Source organism: Callionymus lyra, chromosome 3 (genome assembly GCF_982586985.1).
Source record: "Callionymus lyra chromosome 3, fCalLyr1.hap1.1, whole genome shotgun sequence".
Taxonomy (NCBI): domain Eukaryota; kingdom Metazoa; phylum Chordata; class Actinopteri; order Syngnathiformes; family Callionymidae; genus Callionymus; species Callionymus lyra.
Window position 1 is genome coordinate 20,943,635 of NC_141820.1, and position 19,104 is coordinate 20,962,738.

Consider the following 19,104-nt stretch of genomic DNA (forward strand, 5'->3'; position numbering starts at 1 on the left):
TCTACTGTTGGCCAGAAGTGTCTTCATGGAAGAGTTGCAAATAAAAAGCCATTCGTCTGACATGGAAAAAAGGCCAAACGATGCAGAAAAATGGCAGCAGGTGCTCTGGACTGATGAATCAAAATTTAAAATACTGTAGCAGAAGTTTGTTCACCGAAGGGCTGGAGAGCGGTAAAATAATCAGCGTCTGCAGGCAACAGTGAAACATGGTGGAGGTTGGAGTTGGAGATTTGTTCAGGATTAATGATTTCCTCAATGCTGAGAAATACAGGCAGATTCTCCCATCATGCAATACCATCAGGGAGGCGTATGATTGGCCCAAAATGTATTCTGCAGCAACGACATCAAGCATACAACCAATGTCATTAAGAAATATCTTAAGAAGAAGAAGAAGTCCTGAAGTGATGGTATGACCCCCACAGAGCCCTGATCTCAACATCATGGAGTCTGTCTGGGATTACATGAAGAGATAGAAAAACATCTACAGAAGATCTGTGGTTAATTCTTCAAGATGTTAGGAACAACCGACCAGCCGAGCTTCTTCAACAACTGTGCAAGTGAACATAGAAGAATTGATGCTGTTTTGAAGGCAAAGGGTGGTCACACCAAATACTGATTTGATTGACATTTCTCTTCTGTTCATTCACTGCATTTTTATGAAAATTGATGAAAATAAACTATTAACACTTCCATCTATCTATCTATTTTGGAGAATTCAGCTAATTCATAAATATTAAGGTTAATAATAACTGTAACATAGAGCTGATGTGTATTATATAAAAGGGGCAGCAAGGCAACTTAAATGTATATAATATAAATGCCAAATGTGGAGGTGGCCTGGCCACAGTTTGGGGATCACTGTTTAATTTAAATGATGTAATCTGGAGGTCTAAAGAAACTTCTCTATAATGTGAATAATGATGATCAAGTTTCTCTGTGAGCCCGCCCCTTTATTTTTGATGGATTCCTGTAAACTGAGTCACAAGTCAACCTTAAAATTCCTCTGTAGTGTAGGACAGTTGATCTGCTTTTTACTACTAACTAAACCATGGAGAGCTGTGGGAAGTTTTTTTATGTCAGGGAACTGAACTCTCCGGGTTTGAATTGAGCCCTTAACTCAAGTGAAGAAGTTAAATAATCTTGGGGTCTTGTTCTCTGGTGAGGGTGGTCGGGAATTGGAGATTGGTGGGCGGATAGTTGCTGCAGGGGTGGTATTGAATTCGCTCTAACGCACTGTTGTGAGTGAGAGAGAGCTGAGCCAAAAGGCAAAGCTCTCTATTTACCGAACAATCTTTTATTAATAATGATCATTATTTGACTTAGTTTGCAAAGAACCTTCTGATCTGAGAGAAACGTGTCGTGTTCGTCACAAACCGACTTTGATCATGTCAGAACATGTCGGTCTCAGAATGGGGGGCAGGGCGGAACTTCCCAGAGAATGGAACTTTTTTTTTTGTTTACTTCCCAAAAGTCCGTCCCGCTCCACACATGGCCGCCGGAAACGCCATAAAAGGAGTGGCGACCGGTTTCTTCCTGGTAGCCACGCCCCCTCGCCCCGTCTGTGTTCCCTCAACCCTCCTCGGGCCTCAGAAGGACCGAGAAGAACGAGCTTGACACAAGTTTTTTATTTCAACTTATTTTTGTAAAGACTTCTCAAGCAACCATGGCTCAGGTGAACACCTGCCTCAAGAGAACCTTCACCATCTTCAACGTTTTATTCGCGGTGAGTGTACATAAGATGGCTGCTGTTATTGAAGTGCGCAGTGAAGACCTGTTGATCTTTGTTTTTTTTACCTGTGAGTCTGTCACTGATCCTCTTCTGAAGTCAAACACTTGTTTCACACGAGTTTTACCATCGGGTTTGAATAACTTTATATAGTCAAATGTTAACATGTGTTTCCAGTTTTAAACGACGTTAATAGGACAACAAATAAATTATTAAAAATGAGTAAAACAAAAAAAAAAAAGGTTAATGAATAAAAAATGACAGTAGTTTAGTGTTAAAATATTAATAACTAAATGTTAAAAGTTTGATCTTCGATAAGATCTAACTTTTTTTTTTAATCTATAGATATAGTTATTTATTTGTATAAGTGCAGAAAGTCCAAAAACTCCCCTAGAATAAAAAAAAAAGAAAAAAAAGCGACCAGGTCCACTTGGATACACACTTTTTTTTTTCCATTGTGTTTTACTTCCGGAAGTATCACAAGTGAAACTATTTCCTACAGTTTGTAAAAGTCCCGTCGGATCAATTTAAACTCATAGCAAATAATAAAGAGTTTCACTTTTCAAGATGTGTGTGTTTATGTGGACAAAAAAGCGCTTCTAACAATAAGATTTCTTGCTACAATACTACAATTTTTATTTTTTGTGATGTTTCTCTGTGCGGCCTTGTGTTATCGTAACTAGGCCAGTAATTACTAAGTAAAATAAGTTAATAGCAGATCGTTTGTTTTAGTTTATGTGGTTTCGCTCAAAATGAAAGGAGATTCTTGTTTGTGTCGTCAACACTTGTACACAAACTTCATATACAAGTGAACCTGATGTCGAAGGAAAGAAATTGTCGTGTTAGTGAAGGTGAACGAACCGAGATAATTCATATAAAACAACATTAAAGAATAAACTGATAACAATCAATTCTATATAAATGTGACAGTTCCTTGCTCACGACTACTGAGCGTGTTGAGAAAAGAAGCCGTAGATTATAACATCCAAGAGAAATGTAGGGCGATAATGTTGGTTAAATAAACATGAGTGACGCACGTCCATGAAATGGATGGGAAGTGGTTAAAAACAGCATTTGTTTATTGACGACAAAGAAAATGTCGGTTCTGTTCAAAATTTTGGGCAAACGTATAAAAAAATATGTGATAATTAAATTGTATTAAAATGGTTATTAAAAATTCAATTTCCATAAACGAGTATAAAAAGACTTCACAGATATATTGATTTTTAAAAAAGCAACATGGCTTCATTGCCAAACATTTATTTTATCAAAATAAGTAGATGCTGTTTTAGCATTTGAAATATTGTAATGTTATGTTGAAATCATTTTTTTTTTACTAGTTTGGAAGTTTACATTTTTTTTTTATTGTGTTTATTTATCTGAAAATGCATTAAAATACAAGAGTTTCTTCTTAACTCTTCAGTGTGATTCTATGTCGCAGAACGACACTAATTACACGCCAATATTCAAGCGCTACAATGTGTTTTTTTTGGGTTTGTCGCAACAGCTGCTCATTAGTGTTGGTTTTATTTCCCAGATTCTCGGCGCCGTCGTGTTCTCCCTCGCCATCCTGGTCCATGTCGTCTCCACAAATAACGAAACCTTCCACGTAAGCATTAGCCGAGGCTCAAACGTCTTCGTTGGAAATTTGTCCAGAATCGTAAAGCGTTCTCTTCCTCCTCCTCCAGCTGGACGGTCGCTATGGCACCCTGATCATCCTGTACCTGGTGGGCGGGGCCACCATGGGCATCGGGTTGTTGGGAGTCTACGGGGTTCTCAGGGAGAAATATGCTGCCATGGTAGTGGTGAGTATCAGCAGATGACATCACACGATCCCGAGCTCACACATGCAATAAATATATATATATAAAATGGTGAAAAGCTGTAAGCAAGACTATGATAAAGTTCAATATAAAAATGTTTGATTACGAAGAATTGTTATTGAGATGTTGAATAACTGAAAGGGAAAATGGAGACTTTACCAGACGTTAATCTCAGATAAAGCCCATCGAAGGACCGGCATTAAAAAAAACCTCGACCTTGTTCGAAGTAGAAAACAGTCGAGTCTCGTTCACTCGAGGTCATCAAAGTCTGTCCTTGTCCACAGTTCCTGGTGTTCATGATCTGCGGGAGTCTGGCGATGCTCCGGATCGGAATCCCTGCCGCCGTCTTGCGTCCTCAGGTGACCTTTCTTCTGACCCGCTGAGCTCAGCGCAGCTGGACGAGGCCAAACTTTGTGTTTGTTAAATGGTTTATTTGAGTGAATAAATCGACATTTTTGTCAACTGCAACAGATGGACGGGATATTGGAGGACACCTTCCGGAAGTTCACGCCTCTCAACAGCGCCTCAGAGGAAGTTCAGGTTATGATGAGCAACCTTCAGTCAACGGTGAGATAATAACCGTACTTTAAACTTACTGTTATTTGTACTTTATCTCTGTATTCTGAATATGAACTTTGATGTGTCGACAGCATCTTTAACCTTGTTAGGAGCATTAATGATGGTTTGTTGTCGTCAGATGCACTGCTGTGGTCTGTTTGGCGCCGACGACTGGAATGACGAGATCCCAGCCTCGTGTCTGTGCGACGAGCACATTGAGGACGATTGCCGTGTGATCGACTACATGGTGAGTTTACCAACAACACTGATGCATTTCAATTAGGTTTGATGTTTAACCTGATTTTAGCTCAATGCGTATGTTCACTGTAAGTATAGTTGTCTTGTGTTAACCCACTTGGCTACATTAGCAGTTAAATTAGCACTTAGCTACATTAGCAGTTAATTTGGCACTTAGCTACATTAGCAGCTAAATTAGCACTTAGCTACATTTGCAGTTAATTTGGCACTTAGCTACATTAGCAGCTAAATTAGCACTTAGCTACATTAGCAGTTAATTTGGGACTTAGCTACATTAGCAGCTAAATTAGCACTTAGCTACATTTGCAGTTAATTTGGCACTTAGCTACATTAGCAGCTAAATTAGCACTTAGCTACATTAGCAGTTAATTTGGGACTTAGCTACATTAGCAGCTAAATTAGCACTTAGCTACATTAGCAGTTAATTTGGCACTTACCTACATTAGCAGCTAAATTAGCACTTAGCTACATTGGCAGTTAAATTGGCACTTAGCTACATTAGCAGTTAAATTGGCACTTAGCTTCATTAGCAGTTAATCAGCACTTGGCTACATTAGCAGCTAAATTGGCACTTGTCTACATTGGCAGCTAATTTAGCGCTTAGCTACATTAGCAGCTAAATTGGGACTTGGCTACATTGGCAGCTAATTTAGCGCTTAGCTACATTAGCAGTTAAATTGGGACTTAGCTACATTAGCAGTTAAATTGGGACTGGGCTACATTGGCAGCTAAATTAGCGCTTAGCTACATTAGCAGTTAATTTGGCACTTGGCTAAATCAGCAGCTAAATTAGTATTTATCTACATTAACCGCTTAATAAGCATTAAGCCATATTAGCAGCTAAATTAGCACTTAGCTACATTAACTGCTCAAGTAGCATTTAGCTACATTAGCAGTTTAATAACTTATTAGCTTTGAACTATAAAATGGAAGAAATGATCAACTGTGTATCGTCTTCTCTTTAGGGCCTGATGAGGAGGACCAGGTCCATCTACAGTCAGGTGAGTTGATTGAAACCAGAGAGCGACGTGTTCTAGTGTCGAGGGTCTTAACCCTCCTGTGGTTCTTAACCCTCCTGTGGTTCTTAACCCTCCTGTGGTTCTTCCTCAGACCTGCCTGCCCTTCATCATGCACTACGCCCTGTTGGGAGTCAACATCGTGCTCGCGGTCTTCTTCACGCTCTGCGCGGTGTTTGTGAGTCAAATTATATTTCATTGCCAGACTGGATACAGTTTAGATGAAGTTAACTTTTAGTAGCAAATCAAGCTACGTGATGTTTTTAGATTTAAAGGCTTATTCGTTTACGCAATTTTGCGTTATTCTACATTGAAAGCGCATCGATGTACTTAGCCGTTAAACAAAGGGATGTTTTAAGCTTGTTATGCATCAGTTTGTACGTCGGCATTGTAAGTAATGCCTTCCGCAAGATTATCTAAGCTATGCTAGCACGATGTAGCGGTTTTGTAAACTACATTCAGCGGATCATTGTCAAACTTTTTTTGCTTTTCAGTGGATAATTCACATCTTTCCTTATGAAAATTGTTGCTAGACTTTTGTCATTCAAGTGAGATTGTATAGCATTTATGCTAGCACTTTTTATTATTGCACTTACTGCTACCAGTGCACGGTTTCACTGCTCAAATCTAATGAATGTTCATTCACGCTATAAAATGTTTTGCTAGCTTGTGCGCGTTAGCCTAATGAGATATGTGTCACTTTTTCACTGACGTAGCATCGATAGCTTTAGCGATGGCAACACAATTGGCTGATCTCTTGACCCGCTCCTGCTCCACAGCTGCTGGGACTGGTTCTGTCCGCGCTCATCGTCCACCAGATGCGCTTCAGCAAGACGACGCCCAGCATGCAGATGAGCGTGCCGGCCATCTTCGCCCAGATGCCGCCCAAATACGAGGAGCTGAAGAACCCGCCCTGCTACTGAACCTCCCTCCATAGGAGTTCTTGGAGCTAGATTTGTTCACTCGCGTCTGCAGCAGCTTCTGACGCACGTTCCTTGAAGTCTCTGAATACTTCTCAGATAAGATTCTCCAGCTGAACACATGCCTTACAATAATATCACTTTTGGTCTTTTCATTGCTTCGCAAGACACGATTCATTTTGAATGTATCGAGGTTTGTTTTTTTTTTTCATTTTATCCACGGCACTTCTTGAAGGTCAAACCTGTGGTAAAAACTTTGTGTTTCCTTGTCGAATTCAATAAAACCTCTTGGACTCGAATGTCGTGACTGGATTCATTTACTCTTGTTTTGTTGTAAATTCTTCTTTTTTTTTCCAGCAAACATTCTTTATGTTTTAAGGAAATGGTTTAACTTTTATAGACACGCTAAAGAAACAAAGTTAGTGAGTAGAACTGAAAGATAAACGTGTTGCATTCAAAGACACGAATCTCAACCAACCATACTTTTCTTAACGCCTCATTTACAAACGCAACACAAAGATGCTTCTGTATATCAGGTGATACTACGTTTACCGCTTTGATAATCACAGCAAATGATTAGACTTTCATCCGTTCAGTCAGTTTAATTTTTCTTATTTTACCCCCAAATTGTTACAATTTACACTTTCAATTTAGCATATTTTTTTACGATTTTTTTTATTTTAAATCTAAGTTGTCTCTTGTTTTGTAATGTTTGTGTAACTAAACATTCCTAGTCATATTTGGAACGTGTGGCTTTTGACCGTTTTGTGAAATTTGAATACAAATCCTATTGTAAAAAAATGTTCATTTAAAATTGACCTTTTTGTGCAACATAATAAAATGTCAAATTTAAGCCCATTCAACTTGCATTTCTTTTAACTCATGTTGAACATATTTTACCAAAACCCTGATTATAACCATCAAGTATTTAATAATTTCCCAAAACTTAAACTGTTAAATATCACTTTCAATCTCATTAAGGGTAAGTTTAACATTTACGTTTCCTGTATATATAATACCTGACATACAAATCTGAGTAATACTTTCATTATATGATGTATAGCAACAATAACTTATTTTTGTCCGTGGTATATTCGAGGTTCTGTTTATTTATACTGTAATACAAAGGATTATGCGATATGTTTAAAAAAAAAACATGATGTTTAACTATGAATCCCTGAAACTCAAAACTGTTTAAGTTACCTAGAAAATATAGATATTAAGTTGCGGTTCCACACAGAGGCCGATAGGGGTCAGTGTTCCTGCAAAAACCCAGAAAATTATTAAATTATTGCGATTTGATGCTTTGTTTAATGTTCATGTTAGTCCACGACAGATACTCCCTCCGTGTATTAAAATACAGACACGTAAAATGTAAGAAGAAAGTTGCAAATGTTTGCTTCACGTCACACATTTACTTATTTATTCCTGGATTATAGTAACGTTCATATTCCATATTGAGTTAGCATGAAGCTAAAACAACCACTTATGTGTAACATATAACATCACAAAAAAAAGTTGCTGTAAAAAAATTATAAAATTAAACGTGTCAAAATGACTCTCTGGCGCCACCGTGCGGAAGAATGTAGGTTTGTACCGAGAGAATCAAGTCTGATCAGTCTTGTGTGTCGTTTGTTCACTTCTATTGTGTTTTGGAATGTTTTCTATTGTTTGATCTGGAAACTATTCTTCAACTGTGGACTGCAGTCTCACGGAAGTTTGGAGAAACTATTGTTGAGCAAATCCTTGATCCTATGGTGGATCAACATGAAGTATTATGATGCTCGTTGCTTTATCGCGTCATTGGAATCCTGGTCTACGACGCCAACAGACAGGAGTGCTGACATCAGCTTTGTGGTGAAGGTCAAAGTTCGTTTACAGGAAAAAAAAAAAAAGACACCCTTGTGTGAAGCCTGTTTCTGTTGGAAATCATTATAATTGTTATAGTTCCATTACAAAACACAGACCTTTTATAAAACGACATTGTTAAAAACGCACTCCTGTGAGCAACATGCTTGGAGCTTCAGAAGTCCAGCGAGAGATGGTATCGTGTTTATTTCTCCTTGATTCAATACACGCAGAAAAACCGTCGCAGACGAGGAGAACCGGAGCGAGGAAGGTTAATGGAGGCCAGAGAAGGCAGAGCGATGAAGACACGACACACGTCCACCACGGTCATGTCAATATAACTTATTAAATAATCATAGTCGAGCTCTTTTATTAACAACCTTTGAAAGCATTTACAAAGATGGGACATGCACGTGGTTATTGACCCTGTGGGTCGTATACGTGTGTGTGTGTGTGTGTGTGTGTGTGTGTGTGTGTGTTAGCGAACCAAACAACCCAGATGACAGCATTAGAGAAAACAATCGTTAAAAGCAGCTCATTAAAGTGTGTGGACGCACTGAGAATTTGGCATTAAAAGTGGACTTTACTGATAATGGGCCTCATTAGCAGGAGGAAATAACCTGCTCTTTGTCATCAGATCACTGTGTGTCTGCGAGGATCAACAGTTCATTATATTGCACTTATTGTGGTTTATGAGGCTGACATTTTGGAAACGCTTTGTTGCCTTTAATAAGCACGTTTCTAACTAATGAAGATCAAAAACTAGCTAAATCGGCTCCACATTAATGATTCCACGACATGTGTACACATCCATGTGTGTTCGACCTAATTGAGTGTTTGTTTTTGTTTTTTTTACCCTTAAAACCCAGAAGTCACAAATCCTCTCAAGACCCACTCGTTGGAAGTGTAAAGTGCTGCAACCTGAAGACATGATCACCTCTTTGAAAGTAGTTACTGGTGCGTCTTCTGGTTCAGGCTTGTAGTTTAGAAAGATGATGATTACTGACAGGAACAGATCTGCACACACGCAACATTGGAGTTCAACTGACGGGATTGACAACATGAACACTGGTGTGTGTGTGTGTGTGTGTGTGTGTGAGCGTGTGTGCGTGTGTGCGTGCATGTGTGTGCGCATGTGTGCGCTCGTTCTAGCCGGACGAGCAGCAGCCTCCCGCCGCTGCAGCTTGTGGTTCGTCGTCGACGATCTGTACGCCTCGCCTGCTGGATGCTGATTGGCTGGCTCCGTTGCCCTTCAACCTCTCGTCGGCCTGTGCGTTCTCCATCATTCCTGCGACAGCCAGAAGTCGCAGAAGTTGTTGTTCCAGTCGACATAAAACACACACGAGTAAACAACGGTGACCGGCGAGTCGTTGGTTTTAGTCTTGCTCAAAACATCGGCACACACTCCCACGTTGGTACAGAAAAGCTCAAGTATGTGATGCACGGCTGACGTCTCTATAACGTGGAACAGGTTCATAAATCTGATAAACTACTGGGCAGCACAATTTAATTTATTAATATAATATAATTTATTTAAACAATTTCCCGAAGGAGACCTCCTGAGGGATCAATAAAGTTCTACCTAACAGAGAGAAGTTTTTTTTTCTATAATTTTTTAATTATATTGATTATTCAAGGTCTATTTTTTAAGGTGTTTCAATGAAAAACATACATTGTTAGAAAAATACACTTGTGCCTCCCTTTCCAAAAAAAGAAAAAGCCTCCAAAACAGTGAAAATAAGTTAAAATAAATAAATAAACAAGTCCAGGTCTCTCAGTGTTAGAGTAAATTATACTATTTATGCACTTGTCATTTTATTTTTGCCACACTTTGAACACAGCTCCGTGAAAACGTGTCCATATTGCAAAAAAAAGAAGAATAAACACTGAAAACCCATGTTGTAAGGTTTCAGTTGAGCGGACACAGGAGGGCGCTGACGGTCTTGATCAGTTTCAGCTACTCATGGGTTCTTAGATCATCATCCCTGTCCCTCTGACACTTACACAAGAGTTTTCTTTCTTCAATGAGTCCCTTTTCTTTCATTTTTTTTTAAACTTCTGAAGCTAAAAAAAAGGTAAAATTTTAAGCCTTTGAACGAACAAACGATTTGTCTTTAACCCTTTAACGCCTACAATTACATCCAGGTGGTCTGGGTTTACTTTCCTGCTCTAAATACACATTTGGTGTCATGTTTACGCTTCTATTTACAAAGTCCGAGTTCTAAAATTATATTCATAATAACATCTTAACAAAAAAACTGATTTTATTAGAAACGTTCAGTCCTTAAAACATTTGCTGAAATTGATATTGTTTTATGCAGGTTTTAAATAAAACCCTTTTTTCCAACTAACGTTCTAACTCTAACTGAAACTGAATGTCCAAACATTTTTCCAAACGCTCTCTTAGTCTCACTTCTAAATGAACTCATCACTGAATTCCACTCTGAAGCCTGTGCAGGTGAATCTGCTCTGTGTTTGGATGGATTCACACTTGCACTCAAATTATGGTGGGAGTTGCTGGGTTCAGTGGTCGGAAATTTGTAGCATTTAAAGTTTGTATTTAACTGCCACAACGATGGTCTTAAAAGTGCAAAACTCACTACATTGTAGCTCGTCACGGCTGTAAAGTACAGCTAACTGCAGCACCACAGCAGCACCTCCTGGAAACAGGACGGGGCCCCTTTAAGTGGAGTGTGTGTTGAAAGATCTTACTTTTGCAGAGATCCAGGAAGAGCTCCTCGATGCCTTTGTTTAACTTGGCTGAAGTGTGGTAGTGTTTGGCCCCCACTGACTCCGCATAACTGCATCACAATCACACGCAGAAGGTCAAGGACCGGAGCCAGAAGAACTCTCCGGAAGTCCACTCGACGAGCGACTAACTCACCTCTCGGCTTCTTCCACTGAAACATGCCTGTCTTTGTCCAGGTCTATTTTGTTACCTGGGAGATGAAAGGCAATTCAAGACATTAGTCATCCACAAAAATCTACTTTTTTTCTGTTTAAAATGCTGTTTAATGTTTTATATGATTTCAGAAACGATCTCAAATATTCCCCGTTCACCGTGAACCACTGTCCCGAACAACAAGCTCATGTGCCTAAATTACAAACTATTTTCAAAGGTCTTGGGCTGCTACTCCACGAACGTCTTCAAAAGATTTGGTGACATCAGTATAATCCAGTTAAAGGCTTCAAAAAGTCCCTTTATGATGCTTTGATGCTGCCGTCATGATCCGCACGAACATCACAGCGAGCTTCTGATCAGAGCCCAGTTATCTTTCCTTCTACTGGGATCACCTCACAACCAACCGGGTCACAAGCGTCTGGACGGGACTGGGCTGCAGAACCCAGTGGTGGGGATCTGTGATCCATGTCTCTCTTCAGAGACCCAAGTACATACTGAACCTTTTATTCTAACAGATCTTTCTTTCAGTATTTAACTATTTTTTTATTTATACAAATCTGATATTTAGACGGGATAACAGACAAAGTTTCCAGTTTCATGTTTACATCATTAGTAATATGTTACAAATTAATGCACAAGTTAACATTTAAGGGTAACAACAAGCTTCCACTTCTGTCTTTCGAACACTAGTCAGAAGTTTGCAAGAAGAAGAGCGAAGAAAATGTGGTCGAGAGAAATTAAGAAAGTCGTAAAAGGATTAAATAAAATGGAAGGACAACCAGTACTGTTGGCAGCTCCATGGTATCATAGGACTGTTTTATAACTAGAGTTCCATGACAAATATTAGGCTTGCATGGATACACACACACACACACACACACACACACATATATATATATATACGTGTGTATATATATACACACACAGACACTTAACCTGTGTGGGTTTGTTTTTTCGATCAACCAATTAATAAAACAGATCAATCAATTATTGAAAATAAGAAGTAGGCAAATATGTTTCTATTATGAACTAATGTTTAACTGATAACCACATGAAAGCCAGGTTTTGCTTGTGTAATTATTTCTTGGCAATAATAAAATGTTGTACATTTCCCTTAAAAATATTTCTTAAACCAAAGTTATTCAGCTCTTCAGGCAAGAACTTACCTACTATACATAAACAGATCTCGTTTCCCAACATTTTCCTCAGTTCTTTGACCCAGTTCTTCACCTGGAACACAACAAACAGACAGATTACTCTCAGACACACATCTGCCACATCAGAAGAAATGAAAACACTTTGAACAAGCTAATAATAGAATTATTATTTCCCTAAAAATAACTGGCTCGTTTTAGTCTATTTTTAAAGTATCATCTCAAATAGCAAGTAGTATACAAATGGAGTGATCATCCAACTAGAAATGATGAATAGAATAGTTTTAGATAGATGGATCGCTAAACTTTTATTAATCCCTCTGGAGAGGTCTTTCAGGAAATTAGGTTTCATCAAGTCTTCCCAGTTTGCCAGAGGACTGCTGACCTTCTGGAAGGAGTCCTCGTCTGTGACGTCGTAGACTAGCACGGCTCCATTAGAGTCTCTGTAGTAGATCGGACCTAAAGCGTGGAAGCGCTCCTGACCCGCCGTGTCCTGCAGACAGAGCAGGCAAACGTTAGCAAGGATGTCAGGTTGATGCTACTGTCGAGGAAGAACTTACCCAGATGGCAAGATTCACTCTCTTCCCTGTGATGTTGAGCTTTTTTGTGAGGAAGGATGCCTGCAGAAAACAGACAAATTAAGTACTTTCTCTTAAACCTGCATGTTGTCCACCACAGAATAAGCATCAGATCTTAAAGCAGTAGTTACAACAACAATTATTTTACAATCCTAAATTTCATTTGAACATTCCTGAACTCTTCTCCACAATATAAACAATATACGAATAAGAAGTGTAGTTTGAGATGCAGTGCTCTCTCACGACACAGTACTTATCAAGGTCTCTGGATCCAGAAGGTAATCCAGGATAAAACAAATAAGTAAGTAAGTAATTTATTTATATTTATAGAGCACTCTTCCAGACCAGGGTCACAAAGTGCTTGAACAATCAAAACAAACAATTAGGTTATGTTTCACCAGACCACCAATGACCAACAATAATAATGTTGGCACTGTAGGATTTGACAAAAAAAAACTGCTAGTTCCAATCCCACATGACGAAGAGGGAGTCTAGAATCTTCCAAAGATCGTTATTTAAATTCTGCATTGTTTACCGTGTCAAACATTTACATACATTCAACAACTTTGATGGACGAACAAGTTATACAACCACGACAATGAGGCAAATGTCTACTTGACATTCAGCTCCTATGTATGACTCAAAGGCAGAGACGATTAGATCTTTTATTCTAACCAGATTCTGAAAAACCAACAACTTCAACAACGCCAAGACCAACTCATACGTCTTCAAACTCACAGTCATTATGGAGAAATTAAGTTTCACCTCAAGGAAGAATGTGCTTCTATCATGTTGATCTGGCGAATCAGTGGGTTATTGATTGATTAACCACATTATAGTCACGTTAAAAAACCTACCAGAGAAATATACACCAACACAATTTGTTTCACTTCAGAGGCCACAAAGAAAACACAAAAAATAATAATAATAATATTTAAAATCTATGTTCGCCACGATGGATGTCCACGCAGTGTATCGAACACACATCCCTACGAAACAGCATGACCGCAGCATAATCAAAAAATGTATCGAACATTAAATAAATAAGGAAACAGTGAAGTAGCTCCAGCCATCTGTTAGTTTGAATGGTGACAAAAACAGAAACACTTTTGACCGACTACTCAGACTTTAACATACTACATTTCTTCGGCGAATAATACACGGTTTTAATCTGTTCTCCTGGCTCTTCCCATCCACCTCAATTTAGACGGCCCTGACCTTTATCACTGCCAACCGACATCAAGATAAGAATTTGGCATAAGGTGTTCCAGATGAAAATAAGCAAATACATTTTCAGAATAATTTAAGAAACATGCACATCAAAGCCCTCAACTCGGTTGTCACTTAGAAGGCACATATAAACCCTTCATTCTTACAATTGCATACATATTTACTTGACATTTAAAACACACCATGTGTCCAACTCAACTTTTCACGGCAAATAAATTACACAAATTTATCTTTTGTCTAGTTGTTTCGGTCATGATAAGATTTTCATTTGCCGTGGCTAATCTATTAATCGATTTGATGGTTGTAGTCAGTAGAAAGATCACGTGCTAAAGTACTTTGTCTGGACTAAATGCTCAAGGTCTTCATTGTTGAAAACTCCGTCAGAAGAAATCCTTGTGAAAATGTGAACTTTGACCTATAGTTGAGGGTATAAACATTCTTGGAAAATCTCAATGAGAGGCAAAAATGTAAAGCCAGAGTCAGGTATGCAACATGCACGGCCACTGATGGTGAAAGAAATGATTAGAACCATATATTGTTTGAGGTGATCTGATGCCAACGTCAAGGAATGTTTATCACAAATCTGAAATGACTGAATGAATCAACAGAACTCAATAGTGTCTCAACATCAGCTCGAAAGCATATAAAAAAGACAAATAAACGACTGATTTTGTGCTTAGCATCGTCAAACACAAGCCAACAGAAACAGATTGATAGTGTGACAGCTGCTCGAGCAGTGAGCATTTATTGCCACTTGAAACAGATCACCAATATCTGTTTTAGAATTATTTCCAATCGGGACAAAAATCCAAGAGAGAAAGATCCAAAACAACCAATAAAACATATCCACATCAACTTAAGAGGCTTGCTTAATGCAATTACAATTAGTAGACAGTAAAACCAGAGGACACAACAGACTTGTGATCAGAATCATTTAGATTTGTTTGCAAGACACAGTCTTGTGAGCACATGTGACTCGCTTCAACATGAACACCGAGTTTCAAATTTTATATTTATTGGCCCAGATACTGTTTTCTGCAAGACACAGCGAGAGGCTTCAATGCCTTGTTTCAAATAGCCGTGAAAGTATTTGAATTAGCGTTTCTTAAATTAAAGCGATCACAAGTAAGGAAGGTGTCATTTTCACTGGTGTTGATTTGTCTATTTATACAGCATCATTTTTTTTTAATCAAAGGCTTTTCATGAATTATACATGGTGCCAAGTTTCAATGAGATACTTTTTGTGTGTGCGAGCAAACACAATTAACAACAGTCAAGAGAAAAATTATATTAACTTTTTTAATGAATAATCCAAACAGTTTTCGTGCTCATACAAGCGACTATTTCTTATGTATCATATTCAATTTTCAAATGCCTGCATTTAATTTAACTCTTGAAAGAAGTCCAACACAGTGATGGCAGTAGTCGTTGAATAAAAGAATGTGTATGTTTCATGGCGTAACGATGGAGGAATACTCCATGTGTGAGTTACATCTTCTCTCATGTGACTGGACTTAAATCCTGTACGAGTCAGTCATCCATGCTTGCATCATTTCCCCCGTGATTGAAATAGTTGGGACGTTATATAAAAAATGAACTGGAAACTCTGGTCTCAAATAGGAATTTGATCGGAAAAATAAGGGAATCGCTGAAAACCACCTGCTTTTCTTTAGTTTTCCTCTTGAAAGCTTGAGAGTCTCTAAGATTGAAATGTTAAACTAAATAACCTTCTGAGATTAAACTAATCCATAAATTTAGCAAGCATGGCCTTTTTCAACTAGTCTTTGGGGTCTCCTGGGATTCATTAAAATATGAAAACAAGTGATGTTTTTCCATAACCCTTGGAGTCACCGTTAAATAACATGAACTGCAGGGCAGAAAAAATAAATAAGATTATTAAGATTATCTAACTGTGGGAGTTTCATGGCATTCAAAGTTCATTTAGTTAATGGTTATCTGGGTTATTTTGTTTTTTTAAATATTTTTTTTAACTTTAATTTATATTTATTGTAAAACATTGACTGGAATTAGTCTGTACTTCTCTTGAAAAGTTAAAAGTTGTTGAAAGAGCTTGTGAAAATAAAAGTTTTGAAACACAGTCATCAGACCTACCCTACATGAATACCATTTACTTTCTTTTATACAACTTCCCATTTATAAGGAAATGCATGCATCTTAAATACAGTCAAAAGGCAAAGCTGTGCAATTTCAAAATGGCCTGCCTGACAAAAACAGTGATTTATAGATGATCTAATATAAGGAAGTAGTAGAGAGTGCACCTGGACATGCATACTAGTAAATGAAAGTGAATAAATGAAAGTGAATAAACAGATGAGGCAGTACTTCCAGTTAAATTCCAATCCAGTCAATTTAGACAGTTGTCAAAACACATTTTTAGTGAAATAATGACATTTTCTTTCACCTTAAAAGTGAGATTTATTCAATCTGGATTAGATGAGGGACAGGTGGTTCTACTACATATGAAATACCATGCATCGAATGAATCCACAGACAGCTGTGATTCATGTGTGTTAACTTAAACACAGACTTATGCTCAGATATATATATGATCCATGTCTAACCCTTGAATAACTTTATATAAAAAAAAATAAATCCACAATGACAGTCTTCATTTTAAATGATTCAACTCCACTTTTGAATTTAACAAATGCTAGTTACTGAATTAATACTTATAAATTCTCGTTAACGAATGTTTTTGACTGAAAAATATAAATCAAATATTTTCACTTAAACGCATAGTTGTCAAGTTGGACGCTCGTTTTTCACATCCGACGCTCCCACGATGAGCCACGGTCTAAATTCCCACCATGCTTAACATTGTCACGTCCCCGCGAACCCCGCTCCCCCGCGACGATTCGCCTCACGAATCCAGCGTCCAGGAGGGGGGGCCATTGAAGTGACAGCGCCGCGGTCTCACAGCAAAGATGGTTCTGGATCTTTTCTCACCTGTAGAGTCGTGATGTGTTTGTCGTTGAATTTGTTCTCGCAGTATCTCAGCACCAGCGACGTCTTCCCCACGCAGCCCTCGCCCAGCAGCACCACCTTGAACGAGTAGGTTCTGCCGCTGCCCGTCCCCGCGGCGGACATCTCTGCGCCTGCTGTGGCGGTGAAGCCGGTCCAAACCGGTGTGTTCTCCCCGTCGAGGCGCGCGCGGCTACAGCTAAAACCCCTTCAGAAGCGACGCGCTGCGCAGCTTCACATCAGCTTCCTGCTTCCTGCTGCTTTTTCACGACGGAGACGCTTCGACAGCTTCGGTGAATTAGAGAATTATCATCGCCCGGCGGCGGCCGTGGAGCCGGAGAGAAGCTTCGGGAAAAAAGCGAGACGAATCTGTAGCTAAAGTGATGAGAATCTCTGCAATTTCACCAACTAATGGCGTCTCGTTCAGCTAGTTACCAACTAGCCACCAGCGGCAAAGATCCTCTATACGGAACAAGATGCTGCTACTTTTCTTGTCAAACATTTCCGGTGTCGCTTTGTAACATGCGAATTCATTCTCACTAGATGACCCTAGCTTGACCTTTTTTTCTATATAATAAAACTATTCGTGTTTGCCGCGGAAGTATGTACCTGGAAACTGTAACTCCAAAATAAAAAAATAAAAAAATGTCCTGGTTTGAAACCACAGTAATACGACACAGTGAGATCTCTTGTTCCTCGCACACTCTCTGACGTGTCACATGACCAGAGTTGGGGTCGCCTGTCACACTGAAGTTTCTGGTGTTGCCTCATCGCCACCATCAACATCACGCCACTACATGTCAACAACACCTTATTTATCCATGTGCTTCATAGCTATTTTAACACATTACAATTCCACAGTCCACAGATATTGTTCGGATTTTTTAAGGAAACACCCCTTCAACGTTTAAAAAAAAATAGGAGACAAACATAAACAAAGTTGACACAGTGAGAAATGGAAATGACGTGCGAGCTTTATGACCTTCCATTAAATCAATTTACTTCCCTAATCCGTCCTTGTCGTTTTAAGTCTTTATTTATGTGTTGAGCTTTAATCCTGACGTCATACTCGCAGTGATCAAAGCTTAAAGGTCGTTTCATTATTCACAGTATTAACTTTCACCAACATGTCATAAGATCATGTACTTTTACACTTCATTTATGAACAAGAGCCAACGAAAAACACTTGGAATTGTGTATTGTATTATATTTATACAAGTTGGATCAACATTGCGAAATGTTTTTTTTCCTTTTTTTCTCAATTATAGACTTTTGTCAAAATACCTATTTTTTACGTATAATTATCCTCAGTGCTCGACTGTCAGATTTATAAATGAAAATAACTTTGATTATTAAACATGTTTTGTTTGAGCCATCCCTGAATGTTTGAGTCGTAACAACGTAGTTGCAGTACTTGGAAACAACTGCTAGAGGTCAGCTTGTGAACTGAAAATGAAGCAGTGCGAGGTTACATCTGTTTGAAAATGTCTTTTTAGATTTCATTTTTCTTAAATACCGAAACAATAGCAGACTCGTTTACTGAATCGTGTTATTTAATTGTAATATGGATGTATTATCTTATGATTCGCATGTAAACTTTTTTTTTAAATTATTTAATAGATTATTTCCCCCACATATAATGTATAAGATTGTTCTTGTGTTGGTGTAACCCTGGCACAACAGAAATAAGTGTCAAAACCACAGGAATAAGTAGTTAAATGTGACATGGAAAGATAGATTTAAATATATTGAGGATTACATCAAGAGAATGTATAAAATACACTGGAATGTGTTTAAATTTCGTTATTATTATTAATTAATTGAAAGTGTTTTTACTTTTTCTTCCCAAGCCTGCATCTAATGCACATGCATCAAGCTTAAGGCCCTGGGGCCAAATGATGTCTGACAAGTCTCTTGATGTGGCCGACACACTCAAATTGACTTGTGGTGAGCAAAAGACATAAAATAAACCAGTTTCATTAGCAACACACATGCTATATGTCTCTCCAAAATTAAAGTTATACGAACAAGGTTTAATTAAAAAAAAGAGCTTTTTACAAAATAATTAGTTTGGTCTAAAACTTTTAATTTTTGTACAACTTGATGAGA

At 38.3% G+C, this 19,104-nt stretch overlaps 2 protein-coding genes across 2 annotated transcripts; one reads left to right on the forward strand and one right to left on the reverse strand.

The window, feature by feature from the left end:
* The first annotated feature begins 1,559 nt into the window (after positions 1-1,559).
* LOC148083794 (tetraspanin-8-like) lies at positions 1,560-6,600 on the forward strand. Its single transcript, XM_087786956.1, has 9 exons — positions 1,560-1,723; positions 3,264-3,335; positions 3,415-3,531; positions 3,834-3,908; positions 4,021-4,116; positions 4,247-4,354; positions 5,331-5,366; positions 5,476-5,559; positions 6,161-6,600. The coding sequence occupies exons 1-9, from the start codon at positions 1,664-1,666 to the stop codon at positions 6,302-6,304; spliced, it is 792 nt and encodes a 263-aa protein (XP_087643082.1). The 5' UTR covers positions 1,560-1,663; the 3' UTR covers positions 6,305-6,600.
* A 1,737-nt stretch (positions 6,601-8,337) lies between these two features.
* On the reverse strand, positions 8,338-17,453 carry rab21 (RAB21, member RAS oncogene family). Its single transcript, XM_087786957.1, has 7 exons — positions 16,981-17,453; positions 12,766-12,825; positions 12,591-12,698; positions 12,218-12,281; positions 11,034-11,088; positions 10,862-10,950; positions 8,338-9,437 (listed from the first exon to the last, which is right to left on the reverse strand). Exons 1-7 carry the CDS (start codon positions 17,119-17,121, stop codon positions 9,298-9,300), a joined length of 657 nt encoding a protein of 218 aa, XP_087643083.1. The 5' UTR covers positions 17,122-17,453; the 3' UTR covers positions 8,338-9,297.
* Positions 17,454-19,104: the final 1,651 nt, after the last annotated feature.

Coding starts and splice junctions, on each gene's coding strand:
- LOC148083794 (XM_087786956.1), top strand. CDS start 1,664: ATGGCTCAGGTGAACACCTGCCTCAAGAGAACCTTCACCATCTTCAAC. Junction 3,532..3,833: donor AATATGCTGCCATGGTAGTG/GTGAGTATCAGC, acceptor CCTTGTCCACAG/TTCCTGGTGTTCATGATCTG. Junction 4,355..5,330: donor GCCGTGTGATCGACTACATG/GTGAGTTTACCA, acceptor TCTTCTCTTTAG/GGCCTGATGAGGAGGACCAG.
- rab21 (XM_087786957.1), bottom strand. CDS start 17,121: ATGTCCGCCGCGGGGACGGGCAGCGGCAGAACCTACTCGTTCAAGGTG. Junction 12,282..12,590: donor ACGAGGACTCCTTCCAGAAG/GTCAGCAGTCCT, acceptor GTTGTGTTCCAG/GTGAAGAACTGGGTCAAAGA. Junction 9,438..10,861: donor CTTCCTGGATCTCTGCAAAA/GTAAGATCTTTC, acceptor TGGCTGTCGCAG/GAATGATGGAGAACGCACAG.